The 14,635-nt window shown below is 49.7% G+C and overlaps 1 protein-coding gene across 1 annotated transcript in view; it reads right to left on the reverse strand.

The window, feature by feature from the left end:
• LOC147095107 (uncharacterized) overlaps window positions 1-14,635 on the reverse strand; it is a 111,678-nt gene that overhangs the window by 3,101 nt on the left and 93,942 nt on the right. The window contains exon 3 of the mRNA XM_085973628.1: window positions 2,887-4,107. Within this exon, the coding sequence (XP_085829754.1) occupies window positions 2,887-4,107 (1,221 nt within the window). The remainder of the gene's footprint in view (window positions 1-2,886; window positions 4,108-14,635) is intronic.

Here is a 14,635-nt window from a genome sequence, read left to right on the forward strand (position 1 = left end):
GGCCGACCAATTGGAGCCCGGCTGGGCGCATCCCATCCGCCCCGTCCACATGCTCAGCCGGAGGGTCGCAATGCTCCTGATTTGGAAAGACGCGGCCGTTAAACCGCCTCAACGCTGGCTTTATGACGTCAGTAAACTGGCAACCTGGGGTATGTGACGTCATGTAAATTGCCAGCTCGGGCTCTGTGACGTCAGAACCCAGGCACTGGGGGCGGGGTGGGCACCCGGAAATCCATTGGCCCATTGGTTGCCATGTGTGACCAGCAGGGCGGAAGCTGCGGGTTTTGTGATCAGTGAGAGGTCCGGGTTACCCAGTGGGGTCGGCGCTGCACAGCGTATGCGCAGCCATCTTCAGACAGGAGCTCGGACGACAGAATGTTGTGAATTTCTAGCCTGTACTTAGTGACGTTTGTAAACTCATTTTACAGGATATTAGAAGGGATGATTTGCACACGGGAGGAAGCTCAAACATCACATCAAGATCTGACAGTCACTGGATTCATCAGCACCTGATTATCATCGTCCTTTGGATGTGGAAGGAGAAATGTTGGTCAGTTCTGTCTGTGGGAAAAGATCTCAAACCCCACTGTGACTGGAAAAGCACCAAGACACACACCCGAGCGAGAGTGTTCCAGTGCACTGCCTGTGGAAGGAGCTTTAACCAGTTACACAGCCTGAAAAATCGTCGCACCATTCACAGCGGGGAGAAACCGTACACGTGTTCTGTTTGTGGACGATGCTTCAACCAATTGTCCAACCTGGAGAGACACATGGACACCCGCACCGTGGATAAACCGTGGGAATGTGGAGACAGTGGGGAAGGGATTCAATTACCCGTCTGAGCTGGAAATTTATCGGTGCACTCGCAATGGGAGAGACCGTTCACCTGCTCCGTGTGTGGGAAGAGATTCACTCCATCGTCCTACCTTCTGACACACAAGCAAGTTCACACTGGGAAGAGGCCGTTCACCTGCTCCGTGTGTGGGAAGAGATTCACTCCATTGTCCTACCTTCTGACACACAAGCATGCTCACACTGGGGACAGGCCATTCACCTGCTCCGTGTGGGGGAAGGGATTCACAGAGACAGGGTCTAGTGTAATATAAAAAGAGCGACATTCTAGTGTAATATAAACAGAGACAGGGTCCAGCGTAATATAAGCAGAGACAGGGTCTGGTGTAATATAAACACAGACAGGCCCGAGTATAATATAAACACAGACAGGGTCTAGTGAAATATAAACAGAGATGAGGTCAAGTGTAATATAAACAGAGACAGGGTCTAGTGTAATATAAACAGAGAAAGGGTCTAGCGTAATATAAACAGAGACAGTGTCTAGTGTAATATAAACAGAGATGAGGTCAAGTGTAATATAAACAGACAGGGTCTAGCGTAATATAAACAGACAGGGTCTAGTGTAATATAAACAGACAGGGTCTAGCGTAATATAAACAGACAGGGTCTAGTGTAATATAAACAGACAGGGTCTAGCGTAATATAAACAGAGACGAAGTCAAGTGTAATATAAACAGAGACAGTGTCTAGTGTAATATAAACAGAGACAGGGTCTAGTGTAATATAAACAGAGACAGGGTCCAGTGTAATATAAACAGACAGGGTCTAGTATAATATAAACAGACAGGGTCTAGCGTAATATAAGCAGACAGGGTCTAGTGTAATATAAACAGACAGGGTCTAGCGTAATATAAACAGACAGGGTCTAGTGTAATATAAACAGACAGGGTCTAGTGTAATATAAACAGACAGGGTCTAGTGTAATATAAACAGACAGGGTCTAGTGTAATATAAACAGACAGGGTCTAGCGTAATATAAACAGACAGGGTCTCGTGTAATATAAACTGAGACAGGGTCTAGTATAATATTAACAGAGATATGGTTTACTGCTTCACCCCAACTCCGCTTCTACCCTACTCTCCCAACCCCCCTCCTCACACAACTCCTCTTTCACCCCTACTCTCCAACCCCCCTCACCCCAACTCTCCAAACCCCCTCACCCCAACTCCTCTTTCACCCCTACTCTCCAACCCCCCTCACCCCAACTCCTCTTTCACCCCTACTCTCCAACCCCCCTCACCCCTACTCTCCAAACCCCCTCACCCCAACTCCTCTTTCACCCCTACTCTCCAACCCCCTCTCATCTTCCATTCACGTCAATTGAAAGGAAAACGACAGATTGTACCAGTCAGGATTTGAAAGATATTTACAACAGATTCTAGGTGTTCTTAGGGTTGGGATCTTTCTCTATTCGGTCCACTTGAGGAATTAGATAACAGACTTTCTCCCGTGAATATAAAGCTGGGGTGTTTGGGCCGTGATGTGTTTACTTGTTCATCTTGTTGACTCTAAACCTTTGCCAATTATTTGATGTGATCTGTTACCTTGTACATATTCTTTTTAAATACACTTCCTGAGTGGATTCAAATTTAAATTGAAACCATGTTGGTAGGTATGATGCTCTCTTCACACATCGAAGGTGAGAGAGATGCTGTGGGGCACACGCTAAGTCCAGTAGCTGAAAGTGATTAACAGACTGGGTTTTGTAATTAGTGATCCCGCGCATGTTACTGAGACCTTCCCTGGATACCAAGGCTAGGAGAGGCACTCTGGAAAGTATGGGGAGCTGCGACTTGTCCATGAGAGTAACCGAAGGTATGAGAACTGAAATAATCTAGAGTTCGAAAGGAGAAAAGGCCCAAAAATGGAACAGTCAGTAACAGGACATCAATTAGTCTCCTCTTATCTTGGAGGCATCAAATATCGACACATGTGTTATTTGAAATATCAAAATATTAAACACCAGCACACTTATAGTTGTTATTAACATCAGCAGAAACAAACTCCAGCTGACAGGATGAAAACGATTCAGTCCTGGATGTCATTAGCAGCAGCAACAACAGCAGAATCCAACCCCTGCAGTAACTTGTGAACTTGCTGGTGTCTCAGCAAGTTGGATGACCGAGTGAATCCCTTCCCACACTGAGAGCAGGTGAACGGCCTCTCCCCAGTGTGAACTCGCTGGTGTCTGAGCAGGTTGGATGACTGAGTGAATCCTTTCCCACACCCAGAGCAGGTGAATGGCCTCTCCCCAGTGTGAACTCGCTGGTGAGTTACAAGCTGGAATGACTCAGTGAATCCTTTCCCACAAGCGGAGCAGGTGAACGGTCTCTCCCCAGAGTGAAGTCGCTGGTGAGTTACAAGCCGGAATGACTCAGTGAATCCCTTCCCACACGTGGAGCAAGTGAATGGTCTCTCCCCAGTGTGACCTCGCTGGTGTGTCAGCAGTCTGGATGACGAAGGGAATCCCTTCCCACACTGAGAGCAGGTGAATGGCCTCTCCCCAGTGTGAACTCGCTGGTGTATCAGCAGGGTGGATGACTGAATGAATCCCTTCCCACACATGGAGCAGGTGAACAGCCTCTCCCCAGTGTGAATTCGCTGGTGTTTCAGCAGGGTGGATGACTGAATGAATCCCTTCCCACACACGGAGCAGCTGAACGGCCTCTCCCCAGTGTGAACTCGCTGGTGTGTCAGCAGGTCAGGTGACCGAGGGAATCCCTTCCCACACTGAGAGCAGGTGAATAGTCTCTCCCCAGTGTGAACTCGCTGGTGTTTCAGCAGGTTGGATGACTGAGCGAATCCCTTCCCACACTCAGAGCAGGTGAACGGTCTGTCCCCAGTGTGAACTCGCTGGTGTATCAGCAGGCTGGATGACAGAGTGAATCCCTTCCCACACTCAGAGCAGGTGAAGGGTTTCTCCCCAGTGTGAACTCGCTGGTGTGTCAGCAGGGCGGATGACTGAGTGAATCCCTTCCCACACTCAGCGCAGGTGAACGGCCTCTCCCCAGTGTGAGTGCGTCGATGAGTTTCCAGCTCAGACGGGTAATTAAATCCCTTCCCACAGCCCCCACATTTCCACGGTTTCTCCGTGGTTTGGGTGTCCTTGTGTCTCTCCAGGTTGGACGATCGGTTGAAGCCTCGTCCACACACCGAACAAGTGTAAGGTTTCTCCCCACAGTGAATGCTGTGATATTTTTTCAGGCTGTGTAACTGCTTAAAGCTCTTTCCAGTCAGTGCACTGGAACACTCTCACTCGGGTGTGTTTGTCTCAGTGTTTTTCCAGTCACACTGAAGTTTGAGATCTTTTCCCACAGACAGAACCGACCAACATTTCTCCTTCCACATTCAAAGGACGACGATAATCAGGTCCTCATGAATCGAGTGACTCTGTCAGATCTTGACGTGATGTTTGGTTTGGTTTGAGTTTCCCGTCTGCAAATCCTCCCCTTCTAATACCCTGTAAAACGAGTTTACAAAAGTCATCAGTTTAAGTACAGGACAGAAATTCAGAACAGACAATTCTGGTTTCTATGGAACATTCTTTCCTCTCATTCCTCCAAAGCTGTAAATTCCCATCCCACACATTGTCCCTCCTCCCTATTCTAAAATTCAAACACATTGCACGTCTCAAGGTTGTTTGTCCTCCGCTACCAGGTTTCATCACCAACTCTGGCTGGGTTCAGTTCTACACTCATTGGTTCCCCTCTCTCTTCTCACCTGAAGGTACTGACTCTGGCTAGGTTCAGTTCTACACTCACAGGTTCCTCTTCCTCACCCTCTCCTCCCCTGAAGGTACTGACTCTGGCTGGGTTCAGTTCTACACTCACTGGTTCCCCCACCCTCTCCTCCCCTGAAGGTGCTGACTCTGGCTGGGTTCAGTTCTACATTCACTGGTTCACCTCCCTCTCCTCCCCTGAATGTACTGACTCTGGCTGGGTTCAGTTCTACACTCACTGGTTCTCCTCTCCTGAATGTACTGACTCTGGCTGGGTTCAGTTCTACATTCACTGGTTCACCTCCCTCTCCTCCCCTGAATGTACTGACTCTGGCTGGGTTCAGTTCTACACTCACTGGTTCTCCTCTCCTGAATGTACTGACTCTGGCTGGGTTCAGTTCTACACTCACTGGTTCTCCTCTCCTGAATGTACTGACTCTGGCTGGGTTCAGTTCTACACTCACTGGTTCCCCCGCCCTCTCCTCCCCTGAAGGTTCTGACTCTGGCTGGGTTCAGTTCTACACTCACTGGTTCTCCTCTCCTGAAGGTTCTGACTCTGGCTGGGTTCAGTTCTACACTCACTGGTTCTCCTCTCCTGAAGGTACTGACTCTAGCTGGGTTCAGTTCTACACTTGTACAAAAGTAAAATACTGTGGCAGCTAGAAAACTGAAGCAAAAGCAGACACTGTTGGAAATACTCAGGCAGCATCTATGGAGGGAGAAACAGAGCACCGAGACCAGTCCTACTTCAATAAGGAGTGCAAAAGGAATTCACGTGAAAGGACAGCGACCTGAAACATTCTGAGCACAAGGGGACGAAATTTGGGACCCTTTTGTTACAATTATGTGGGCTGCAAACCGTAATCCGGCCCTTCCCAGCGCCTTCAGGAGAGATGGTGAGAAAGCCCCTGTGTGCAGAGGGAGAATAAAATCAATGATCAATGTTTCCTCTCCTGGGCACTAGGACCCTGAAGCCCTGACCTGTCGCACTCACACCCATCATAATGAAGTGTTTCGAGAGACTGGTCTTAGCCCACATCAAAGCCAGTGTTCCTGCCTCCCTTGACCAACACCAGTTTGCCTATCGTGCAAACAGATCAACGGAGGATGCAATCACAACTGCTCTACACTCGGCACTGAATCACCTAGATGGTAAGGAGACCTACATCAGAATGTTGTTTATAGACTACAGCTCAGCATTCAACACTATCGTCCCCAACAAGCTGGCCACCAAACTCCAAACTCTTGGCCTGAACACTTCCCTCTGCAACTGGACCCTGGACTTCCTAACAAACAGACCCCAGTCTGTCAAATTAGGTAACCACACCTCCCCCCCCCAACCCTGAACACGGGGGCCCCACAAGGATGTGTGCTGAGCCCCCTCCTCTACTCCCTCTTCACACATGACTGCGTGGCTGGTAATGGTTCCAAGACCATCATCAAGTTTGCAGATGACACCACGGTAGTAGGCCAGATCACCAACAACGATGAGTGAGCCTACAGGGAGGAGGTCCAGCATCTCGTGAAGTGGTGCGCCGACAACAACCTGGCCCTTAACACCAAGAAAACAAAGGAAATAATCGTGGACTTCAGGAAGTCCAAAGGCGGAGGTCACACCCCCATCCACATCAATGGGGCGGAGGTGGAAAGGGTGGCCAGCTTTAAGTTCCTCGGAGTCCACATCACGGAAGACCTCTCCTGGTCCCTCAACACCTCCTCTCTGGTGAAGAAGGCCCAGCAGCGCCTATATTTCTTGAGGAGGCTGAAGGGATGTAATCTGAAACCCCTGATCCTCTCTAACTTCTACCGCTGCACTATAGAGAGCATCCTGACAAACTGTATCATGGTATGGTACGGCAGCTGTAGCTCCCATGACCGGAAAGCCCTGCAGCGGGTAGTCAAAACTGCCCAACGCATTACCGGCACCCGGCTACCGACCATAGAGCTTATATATCAGAAACGCTGCCTACAGAGGGCATGGTCCATCATCAAAGACCCTACCCACCCCAGCCACAGTCTGTTCGCCCTCCTACCATCTGGAAGACGCTACAGGTGCATTCGCACCCGTACGACCAGATTTAGGAACAGCTTCTTTCCCAGGGCTGTCATCCTACTGAACTCCACAAATAAACACTAAAGCCTGCACATCTGCCAAGGCACTTTATTATGGTCATATTTATGCTAATATACTGCAAGCCAAATGTATAAATGTATGTTGAATGTTTAAGTGTCCTAATCCAAATTGTACACTCTCGGGAGCCGCAAGCCTATATTTCGTTGTACTGCACTTGTGCACTAACAATGACAATAAAAGTTGATTTGATTTGATTTGATTTACTCCTTGTTCCCTTACAAAAATGGCCGCGCGTGCTCTCTATCGCTCGATGAATCAAGATGGCGGCAGACTGAACCGAGCAGCTTTCCTTTACAAAGCTGGCGACCGTTAAGCAGGGACTGTTACCGGGAAAAAGCCGCGAAGTTCCAAACGCGGAACCTGTAGGTTCTTATTCGGGGCTTGCGGCCTACACCAGGTAGTTATAAGAAAAACACCCGCCGAGTGGGTTACCCCACTGCGCCCCGCTGATTCGTAATCGGCGCAATCGTCTGCAGCCACTGTCCGCTTCCCGCACTCACACGACCCTGATCACGGTCACACTGCGCATACTCCAAATACAGGCTTGCACTGCGCCTGCGCGCTGGGCTCCGCCTGTGTGGATAGGGCACATTCTGCCCTCGTGGGCCATGCTGGGGAATAGTCCCGCCATTGAAAGCCCCAAATACGTGAATGGAAATGATTTTCTGTGATCCGATTAAGAGAAAATTCAGCAATAATTCACACAGAAACCCAAGTGCACTCTGCCATGGTTCAGTCCTGGATGTGATTAATAACAGAATCCAGCCGCTTGTGGTCACATGTGAACTCAGTGGAGCCTCGGCATTTGGGGTGAATTTGTTCCCACACACAGTATCAATGGGCTGTTCGTGCATCAGCTGCTTTGATTTTGAAAGCTTTTCTCACAGTCAGAGTACATAAAGCAACTGTTCTCAATGTGGACATTCTGGAGTGTCAACAGTTGGGAAAACGGAGTCAATCCCTTCCCATATGCGAAGTATCTAAACCATCTCTCTGCGGAGTGACTCTGCTGGTGTGTCAGTAAATGGGATGATCGATTGAATCCCTTTTCACATTCAGAGCAGTGAACAGATTCTCATAATTACGAACATGCTGGCGTTGTAGCAGGTGAGATGAGCGAATGACTCTCCACGCTCAGCTGATGAATGGCCTCTCCCTGGTGCGACTGTATCCATGAGTTTCCACCTCAGATGGCCAACTGCAACTATTCCCACAGTCTTTAAACTGTTGATTCAGGTGGGCGCACCAGCCTCACAGGGTGGACGATTGGTTGAAGGTGGAGCCACACACAGAGCATGTGCCCTGTTTCTCCCCACTGTGATTGGTGATATTCCTTTCTATATCCAAAGGCAGATGATATTCAGATCCTGATGAATCCGGTGACTCTGTCAGATTTTGATGCGATGTTTGTATAAAAATCGAAGATAGGAGCAGCAGTAGGCCATTCGGCCCCTCGAGCCTGTTCCGCCGTTTAATGATATCATGGCTGATCATCCAAATTCAGTACCATGTCCCTGCTTTCTCCCCATATCCCTTGATCCCTTTAGACTTAAGAAATATATCTAATTCCTTCTTGAATATATTTAATGAGTTGGCCTCAACTGCCTTCTGTGGTAGAGAATTCCACAGGTTCACCACTCTATGTGTAAAGAGATTCCTCCTCATCTCAGTCCTAAATGGCTTACCCCTTATCCTTAAACAGTGACATCTGGTTCTGGACTCCCCTGCCAGTAGGAACATCCTTCCTGCATCTAGTCTGTCTAGTCGTGTTAGAATTGTATAAGTTTCAATGAGATCCCCTCTCATTCTTCTAAACTCCAGTGAGTATAAGCCCAATCGACCCAATCTCTCTTCATACGTCATTCCTGCTATCCCAGGTATCAGTCTGGTGAATCTTCGCTGCACTCCCTCCATGGTAAGAACATCCTTCCTCAGATAAGGTGACCAAAACTGCACACAATACTTAAGGTGTGGTCTCACCAAGGCCCTGTACAACTGCAGCAAGACATCCTTACTCCTGTACTCGAATCCTCTTGCTATGAAGGCCAACATACCACTTGCCTTCTTAACCGCCTGCTGCACCTGCATGCTTACCTTCCGCGACTGGTGCACACGGACACCCAGGTCTCATTGCATTTCCCCTCTTCCCAATCTATTGGTGTTCCGATAATAATCTGTTTTCCTGTTTCTGCCACCAAAGTGGATAACCTCCCATTTATTCTACATTATACTGCATCTGCCATGCTTCTGCCCAATCACCCAACCTGTCCAAATCATACTGGAGTTTCTCAGCATCCTCCTGACAGCACACAGGCCCACCCAGCTTTGTGTCGTCTGCAAACTTGGAGATATTACATCTAGTTCACTCGTCGAGATCATTTATATATATTGTGAATAGCTGGGATCCTAGCACCGATCACTGTGGCACCCCACTAGTCCTGTCTGCCAACCAGCTCTCTATCCAAGTCAGTACCTTACCCCCAATCCCATGTGCTTTAAATTTGCAGGCCAATCTCTTATGCGGGGCCTTATCGAAAGCCTTCTGAAAGTCCAAATACACCACATCCACCGGTTCTCCCTTATCTATTCTACCAGTTACATCCTCAAAAAATTCCAGTAGATTAGTCAAGCATGATTTACCTTTTGTAAATCCATGTTGACTTTGTCCGATCCTGTCACTGTTTTCCAAGTGCTCTGCTATTACATCTTTTATAATGGACTCTAGCATTTTCCCCATTACCGATGTCAGGCTTACCGGTCTATAATTCCCCGTTTTCTCTCTACCACCTATTTTAAATAGTGTGGTTACATTAGCTACCGTCCAATCCATGGGAACTGTTCCAGAGTCTATAGAATTTTGGAAGATGACCAGCAATGCATCTAGTATTTCTAGGGCCACTTCCCTAAGTACCCTAGGATTTAGATTATCAGGCCCTGGGGATTTATCGGCCTTCAATCCCGTCAATTTCCCTAACACCATTTACCTACAAATACTGATTTCATTCAATTCCTCCCTCTCATTAGACCCTATGTTCCCCGACATCTCTGGGAGGTTATTTGTGTCCTTCTTTGTGAAGACAGATCCAAAGTATGTATTTAATTGGTCAGCCATTTATTTGTTCCCCATTATAAATTCCCCTGATGCTGACTGCAAGGGACCTACGCTTGACTTCACCAATTTTTTCTCTTCCCATATCTAGAGAAGCTTTTACAGTCAGTTTTTATGTTTCCTGCAAGCTTACTCTCATATTCTATTCTCTCCCTCTTAATTAATCCCTTTTTCCTCCTTTGCTGAATCCTAAACTGCTCCCAATCCTCCGGTTTGCTGCTTTTTCTGGCCAATTTATATTTCCCCTTCTTGGATCTTATGCGATCCCTAATTTCCCTTTTTAGCCACGGTTGAGTCACCCTTTTCGTTTTATTTTTATGCCAAACAGGGATGAACAAATTCTGTAGTTCATCCATGCCATCTTTAAATATTTGCCATTGCCTATCCACCATTAATCCTTTAAGTAATGCTCCCTAATCCATCCTAGCCAACTCGCACCTCATACCATCATAGTTTCCTTTATTTAAATTCAGGATACTAGTCCCTAAGACAACTGCTTCACTCTCCATCTTAATGAAGTATTCTATCAAATTATGATCGCTCCTCCCCAAGGGGCATCGCACAACAAGATTGCTAATTAATCCTTTCTCATTACATAATACCCAGTCTAAGATGGCCTGATCTCTAGTTGGTTCCTCGACATATTGGTCCAGGAAACCAACCCATATACAAGCTAGGAATTCCTCCTCCACATTATTGTTACTAATTTGGTTAGCTCAATCTATATGTAGATTAAAGTCACCCATGATAACTGCTGTGCCCTTATTGCACGCATCTCTAATTTCCCCTTTAACGCCACCCCAACCTCAGCATTACTGTTGGGGGTCTGTATACAGCTCCCACTAACGTTACCTGCCCCTTGGTATTTCTCAGCTCTACCCATACAGATTCCACATAATCAGAGCTAATATCCTTCCTTACTATTGTGTTAATCTTCTCTTTAACTAGCAATGCTACCCCACCTTCTTTTCCTTTTCCCTGTCCTTCCTGAATATTGAATACCCCTGGATGTTGACTTCCCAGCCTTGGTCACAGCAAATCCTCCTCTTCTAATACCCTGGAAATGGTGTTTACAACAGGATATAAATTCAGAACAGACAAATCTAGTTTCTATAGACCATTCTGTCCCCGACTGTCCCTCCTAAACTGCAAATCCCCCATTCTACATACTCTCCCTCCATCCTTACTGTCTAACAACAACATTCATTGCACTGTCTGGGATTTTATTCCTCCCTTTAATTCCAGCAGATGCTGAATCTGGCTGGGTGCAATTCCAGAGACATTAGTTAATCTCTATAGTCTCAGCATCAGCCAACACAGTGAATGCCAGCAGGATTTCCACTGTGGTCGGCATCACAGCCGAGTCCAACCCTGGCCTCAATTGACATCCATACACTTCCAAGTTGAGCTCACTGGATCGTCATCAAGTGCAGGGGCACTGGCTGTTTTTTACTCTTAGATAGCCCAGCGGTACTGAGGCCAATTATAGCCCCTGAACAGCTGCCTTGAGATTAATTAACTACACAGATCGAGTGTTGAATGTGGGACCTTCCCAGTCAGTAGAGCAGAGTGGTTTAAAGTGGAGGAGGTGGGGGGGGGGGGTTCGAACAGAATATTTAGAAAGAAATATCACTCCAGCTTCAAACGAAACCTTCATCACTCTGCAAAATTCTGAAATCGTTCATCATTAAACAAGCAAGTCATATGGAGCTTCAAAAATAGTGAGACATTTTAGAAAGGCTCAAGTCACTGAAATAGACAGGTTTACAATCACTGCACAGTACAGAAGGGAGCGACTGTTAATGGCAGCTCTGTTAGTGATGTCCTCGGACACTCCAGGATAAATGAGACAGTCCCTTTAAAAATAAACATGCAGAGAAAGGGGGTCCCTGTTCCTTTAAATATCTGCCCCATTCAATGGGAGGAGGAACAGCGGGCGGTCTCTTTATATCCTGACCCAGAGAGCACCTGCCCTGTGTGGGGGCGGTGTCTGGGGAACCCACTCTGTGTGGGGGCGGGGCCTGGGGAAGCCGCTCGGTGTGGGGCGGGGCCTGTGGATCCCGCGCGGTGTGGGGGCGGGGCCTGGGGAACCCTCTCTGTGTGGGGGCGGGGCCTGGGGAACCCGCTCTGTGTGGGGACGGGGCCTGGGGAACCCGCTCTCTGTGTGGGGGCGGGGCCTGGGGAACCCGCTCTATGTGGGGGCGGGGCCTGGGGAACCCGCTCTCTGTGTGGGGGCGGGGCCTGGGGAACCCGCTCTGTGTGGGGGCGGGGCCTGGGGACCTCGCCCTCTGTGTGGGGGCGGGGCCTGGGGAACGCGCTCAGTGTGGGGGCGGTGCCTGAGGAACCCGCGCTCTGTGTGGGGGCGGGGCCTGGGGAACGCGCTCAGTGTGGGGGCGGTGCCTGAGGAACCCGCGCTCTGTGTGGGGGCGGGGCCTGCGGAAACCGCTCTGTATGCGGGCGGGGCCTGGGGAACCCGCTCTGTGTGGAGGCGGGGCCTGGTGAACCCCCTCACTGTGTGGGGGCGGGGCCTGGGGAACTCCCCGCTCTGTGTGGGGGCGGGGACTGGGGAACCCCCGCTCTGTGTAGGGGCGGGGCATGGGGAACCCGCTCTGTGTGGGGGCGGAGCCTGGGGAACCCGCTCTGTGTGGGGGCGGGGCCTGGGGAACCCGCTCTGTGTGGGGGCGGGGTCTGGGGAACACGCTCTGTGTGGGGGCGGGGCCTGGGGAACACGCTCTCTGTGTGGGGGCGGGGCCTGCGGAAAACGCTCTGTATGGGGGCGGGGCCTGGGGAACCCGCTCTGTGTGGAGGCGGGGCCTGGGGAACCCGCTCTCTGTGTGGGGGCGGGGCCTGGGAAGCCCGCTCTCTCTGTGGGGGCGGGTCCTGGGGAACCCGCTGTGTGGGGGCGGGGCCTGGGGAACCCGCTGTGTGTGGGGGCGGGGCCTGAGGAACCAGCTCCGTGTGGGGGCGGGGCCTGGGGAACCAGCTCTGTGTGGGGGCGGGGCCTGGGGAAGCCGCTCTGTGTGGGGGCGGGGCCTGGGGAACCCGCTCTCTGTGTGGGGGCGGGGCCTGCGGAAAACGCTCTGTATGGGGGCGGGGCCTGGGGAACCCGCTCTGTGTGGGGGCGGGGCCTGTTGAACCCGCTCTGTGTGGGGGCGGGGCCTGGTGAACCCCCTCACTGTATGGGGGCGGGTCCTGGGGAACACCCCGCTCTGTGTGGGGGCGGGGCCTGGGGAACACCCCGCTCTGTGTGGGGGCGGGGCCTGTTGAACCCGCTCTGTGTGGGGGCGGTGCGTGGGGAACCCCCGCTCTGTGTGGGGGCGCGGCCTGGGGAACCCTCTCTGTGTGGGGGCGGGGCCTGGGGAACCCGTTCTGTGTGGGGGCGGTGCGTGGGGAACCCCCGCTCTGTGTGGGGGCGGGGCCAGCGTGCTTGTAACGGAAAATGACTGAACATTTGTCCCAGTGTAACCTTTGCTGCTATGAAATGTTGATGTATTTTAAAGAGCCTAACGTCCTTTCCCGTGTCTGCTGCAATTATGTAGAAAGGGGATGTGTAAGGAGATGGTATGTGTATGGAGATGTGAAACAAGGAAACGTTACCACCATGTCACAGTGACAAAGCCTTGCGGTCACACCTGGATCCGCATGGGCTTGTCGCAAAATCTGTGGGAAATGTAGAGGTGTGAAAGAAGAGAGGAAATCACATTCGGGCCAGAAAGAAGGTTCCTTGAATGAACAATTCATGAGGCTGTTTTGCGATTTGCCTGCATGAGGTTAAAAAACATGAAATGAAAAAGGAGTTTCCGGAGACACTGACGTTGTGAATAGTAGTTTCTATAGATAATCACTATCTCGTAAGCCTAACATCCTACCCCTAAACCCTGCTCCTAACGCCAACCCCGACACCCAGCCCTAACCCTAAGCAAGGATTAGTGACAGGGCTCAATGAGGGAGCTAAAGACCTGATAAAGGAAGTATTTGAAACAAATATCTCCATTAAAGAAATAGTGCAAGGTATGTTAGTCACAAGAGATTAAATCAACAAGACCGGACCAAAAAGGGTTAAATGATGCAGTTTAACGGATTTCAAATCTTATGCAAGACAGTTCAGTAAAGGGGTTGTTCAAAGGAACTTCAGATGAGTGTAAAGTGAAACACTACAGGTCAGTCTATGACACCCACAAGCCATGAACTCAAACGGAACAAGCTTAGGGTTAGATGTGCTAGGGAGTGAACAAGGTCAGAAGTGATATAAATTAGAGTAAGAAAGGGGCCAAAAAGGAACTGTCAGCAACAGGACTTCAATTAGTCTCCTCTTATCATGGAGAAATCAAATATTCGACAAACTGTGTTTGAAACAAAGCTGATTTATTCAATATTTATACAGAATATTAATCTCCGGCCCAGTTACAGGGATTATTAAGATCATCAGAAACACACTCTAACTAGCAGAATGAACATGCTTCAGTGCTCAATGCAATCCCAGTAAATCCTGTTCTATTCACTAATGTGGACTTACAGTGGCAGGGTATTTACCCAGCATTCCCCGTGGGGGAGAATGTGTCGCACCCAGACTACAGGAGCCCAGCGCGCAGGCACGGGACCCGCCTGAGTTCCGAGCATGCGCACTGCGTGTAATGGCGGTAAACATGGACTGCAGACAGGCTCTGGATAATGCAGAAAGAGGCAACCAGGAGAAAGGGAGTAATGGACCAACGGGTGGTCCATTCACTTCAACTCCCCGTGGTAGCGAGTTCCACATTCTCACCACTCTTTGGGTAAAGAAGTTTCTGCTGAATTCCCCATTGGATTTCTTGGTGA

The sequence above is a fragment of the Somniosus microcephalus genome, unplaced genomic scaffold (assembly GCF_052327205.1).
Source record: "Somniosus microcephalus isolate GS21.2 unplaced genomic scaffold, FLI_Smic_1.0 unresolved_chr1, whole genome shotgun sequence".
Lineage (NCBI taxonomy): Eukaryota > Metazoa > Chordata > Chondrichthyes > Squaliformes > Somniosidae > Somniosus > Somniosus microcephalus.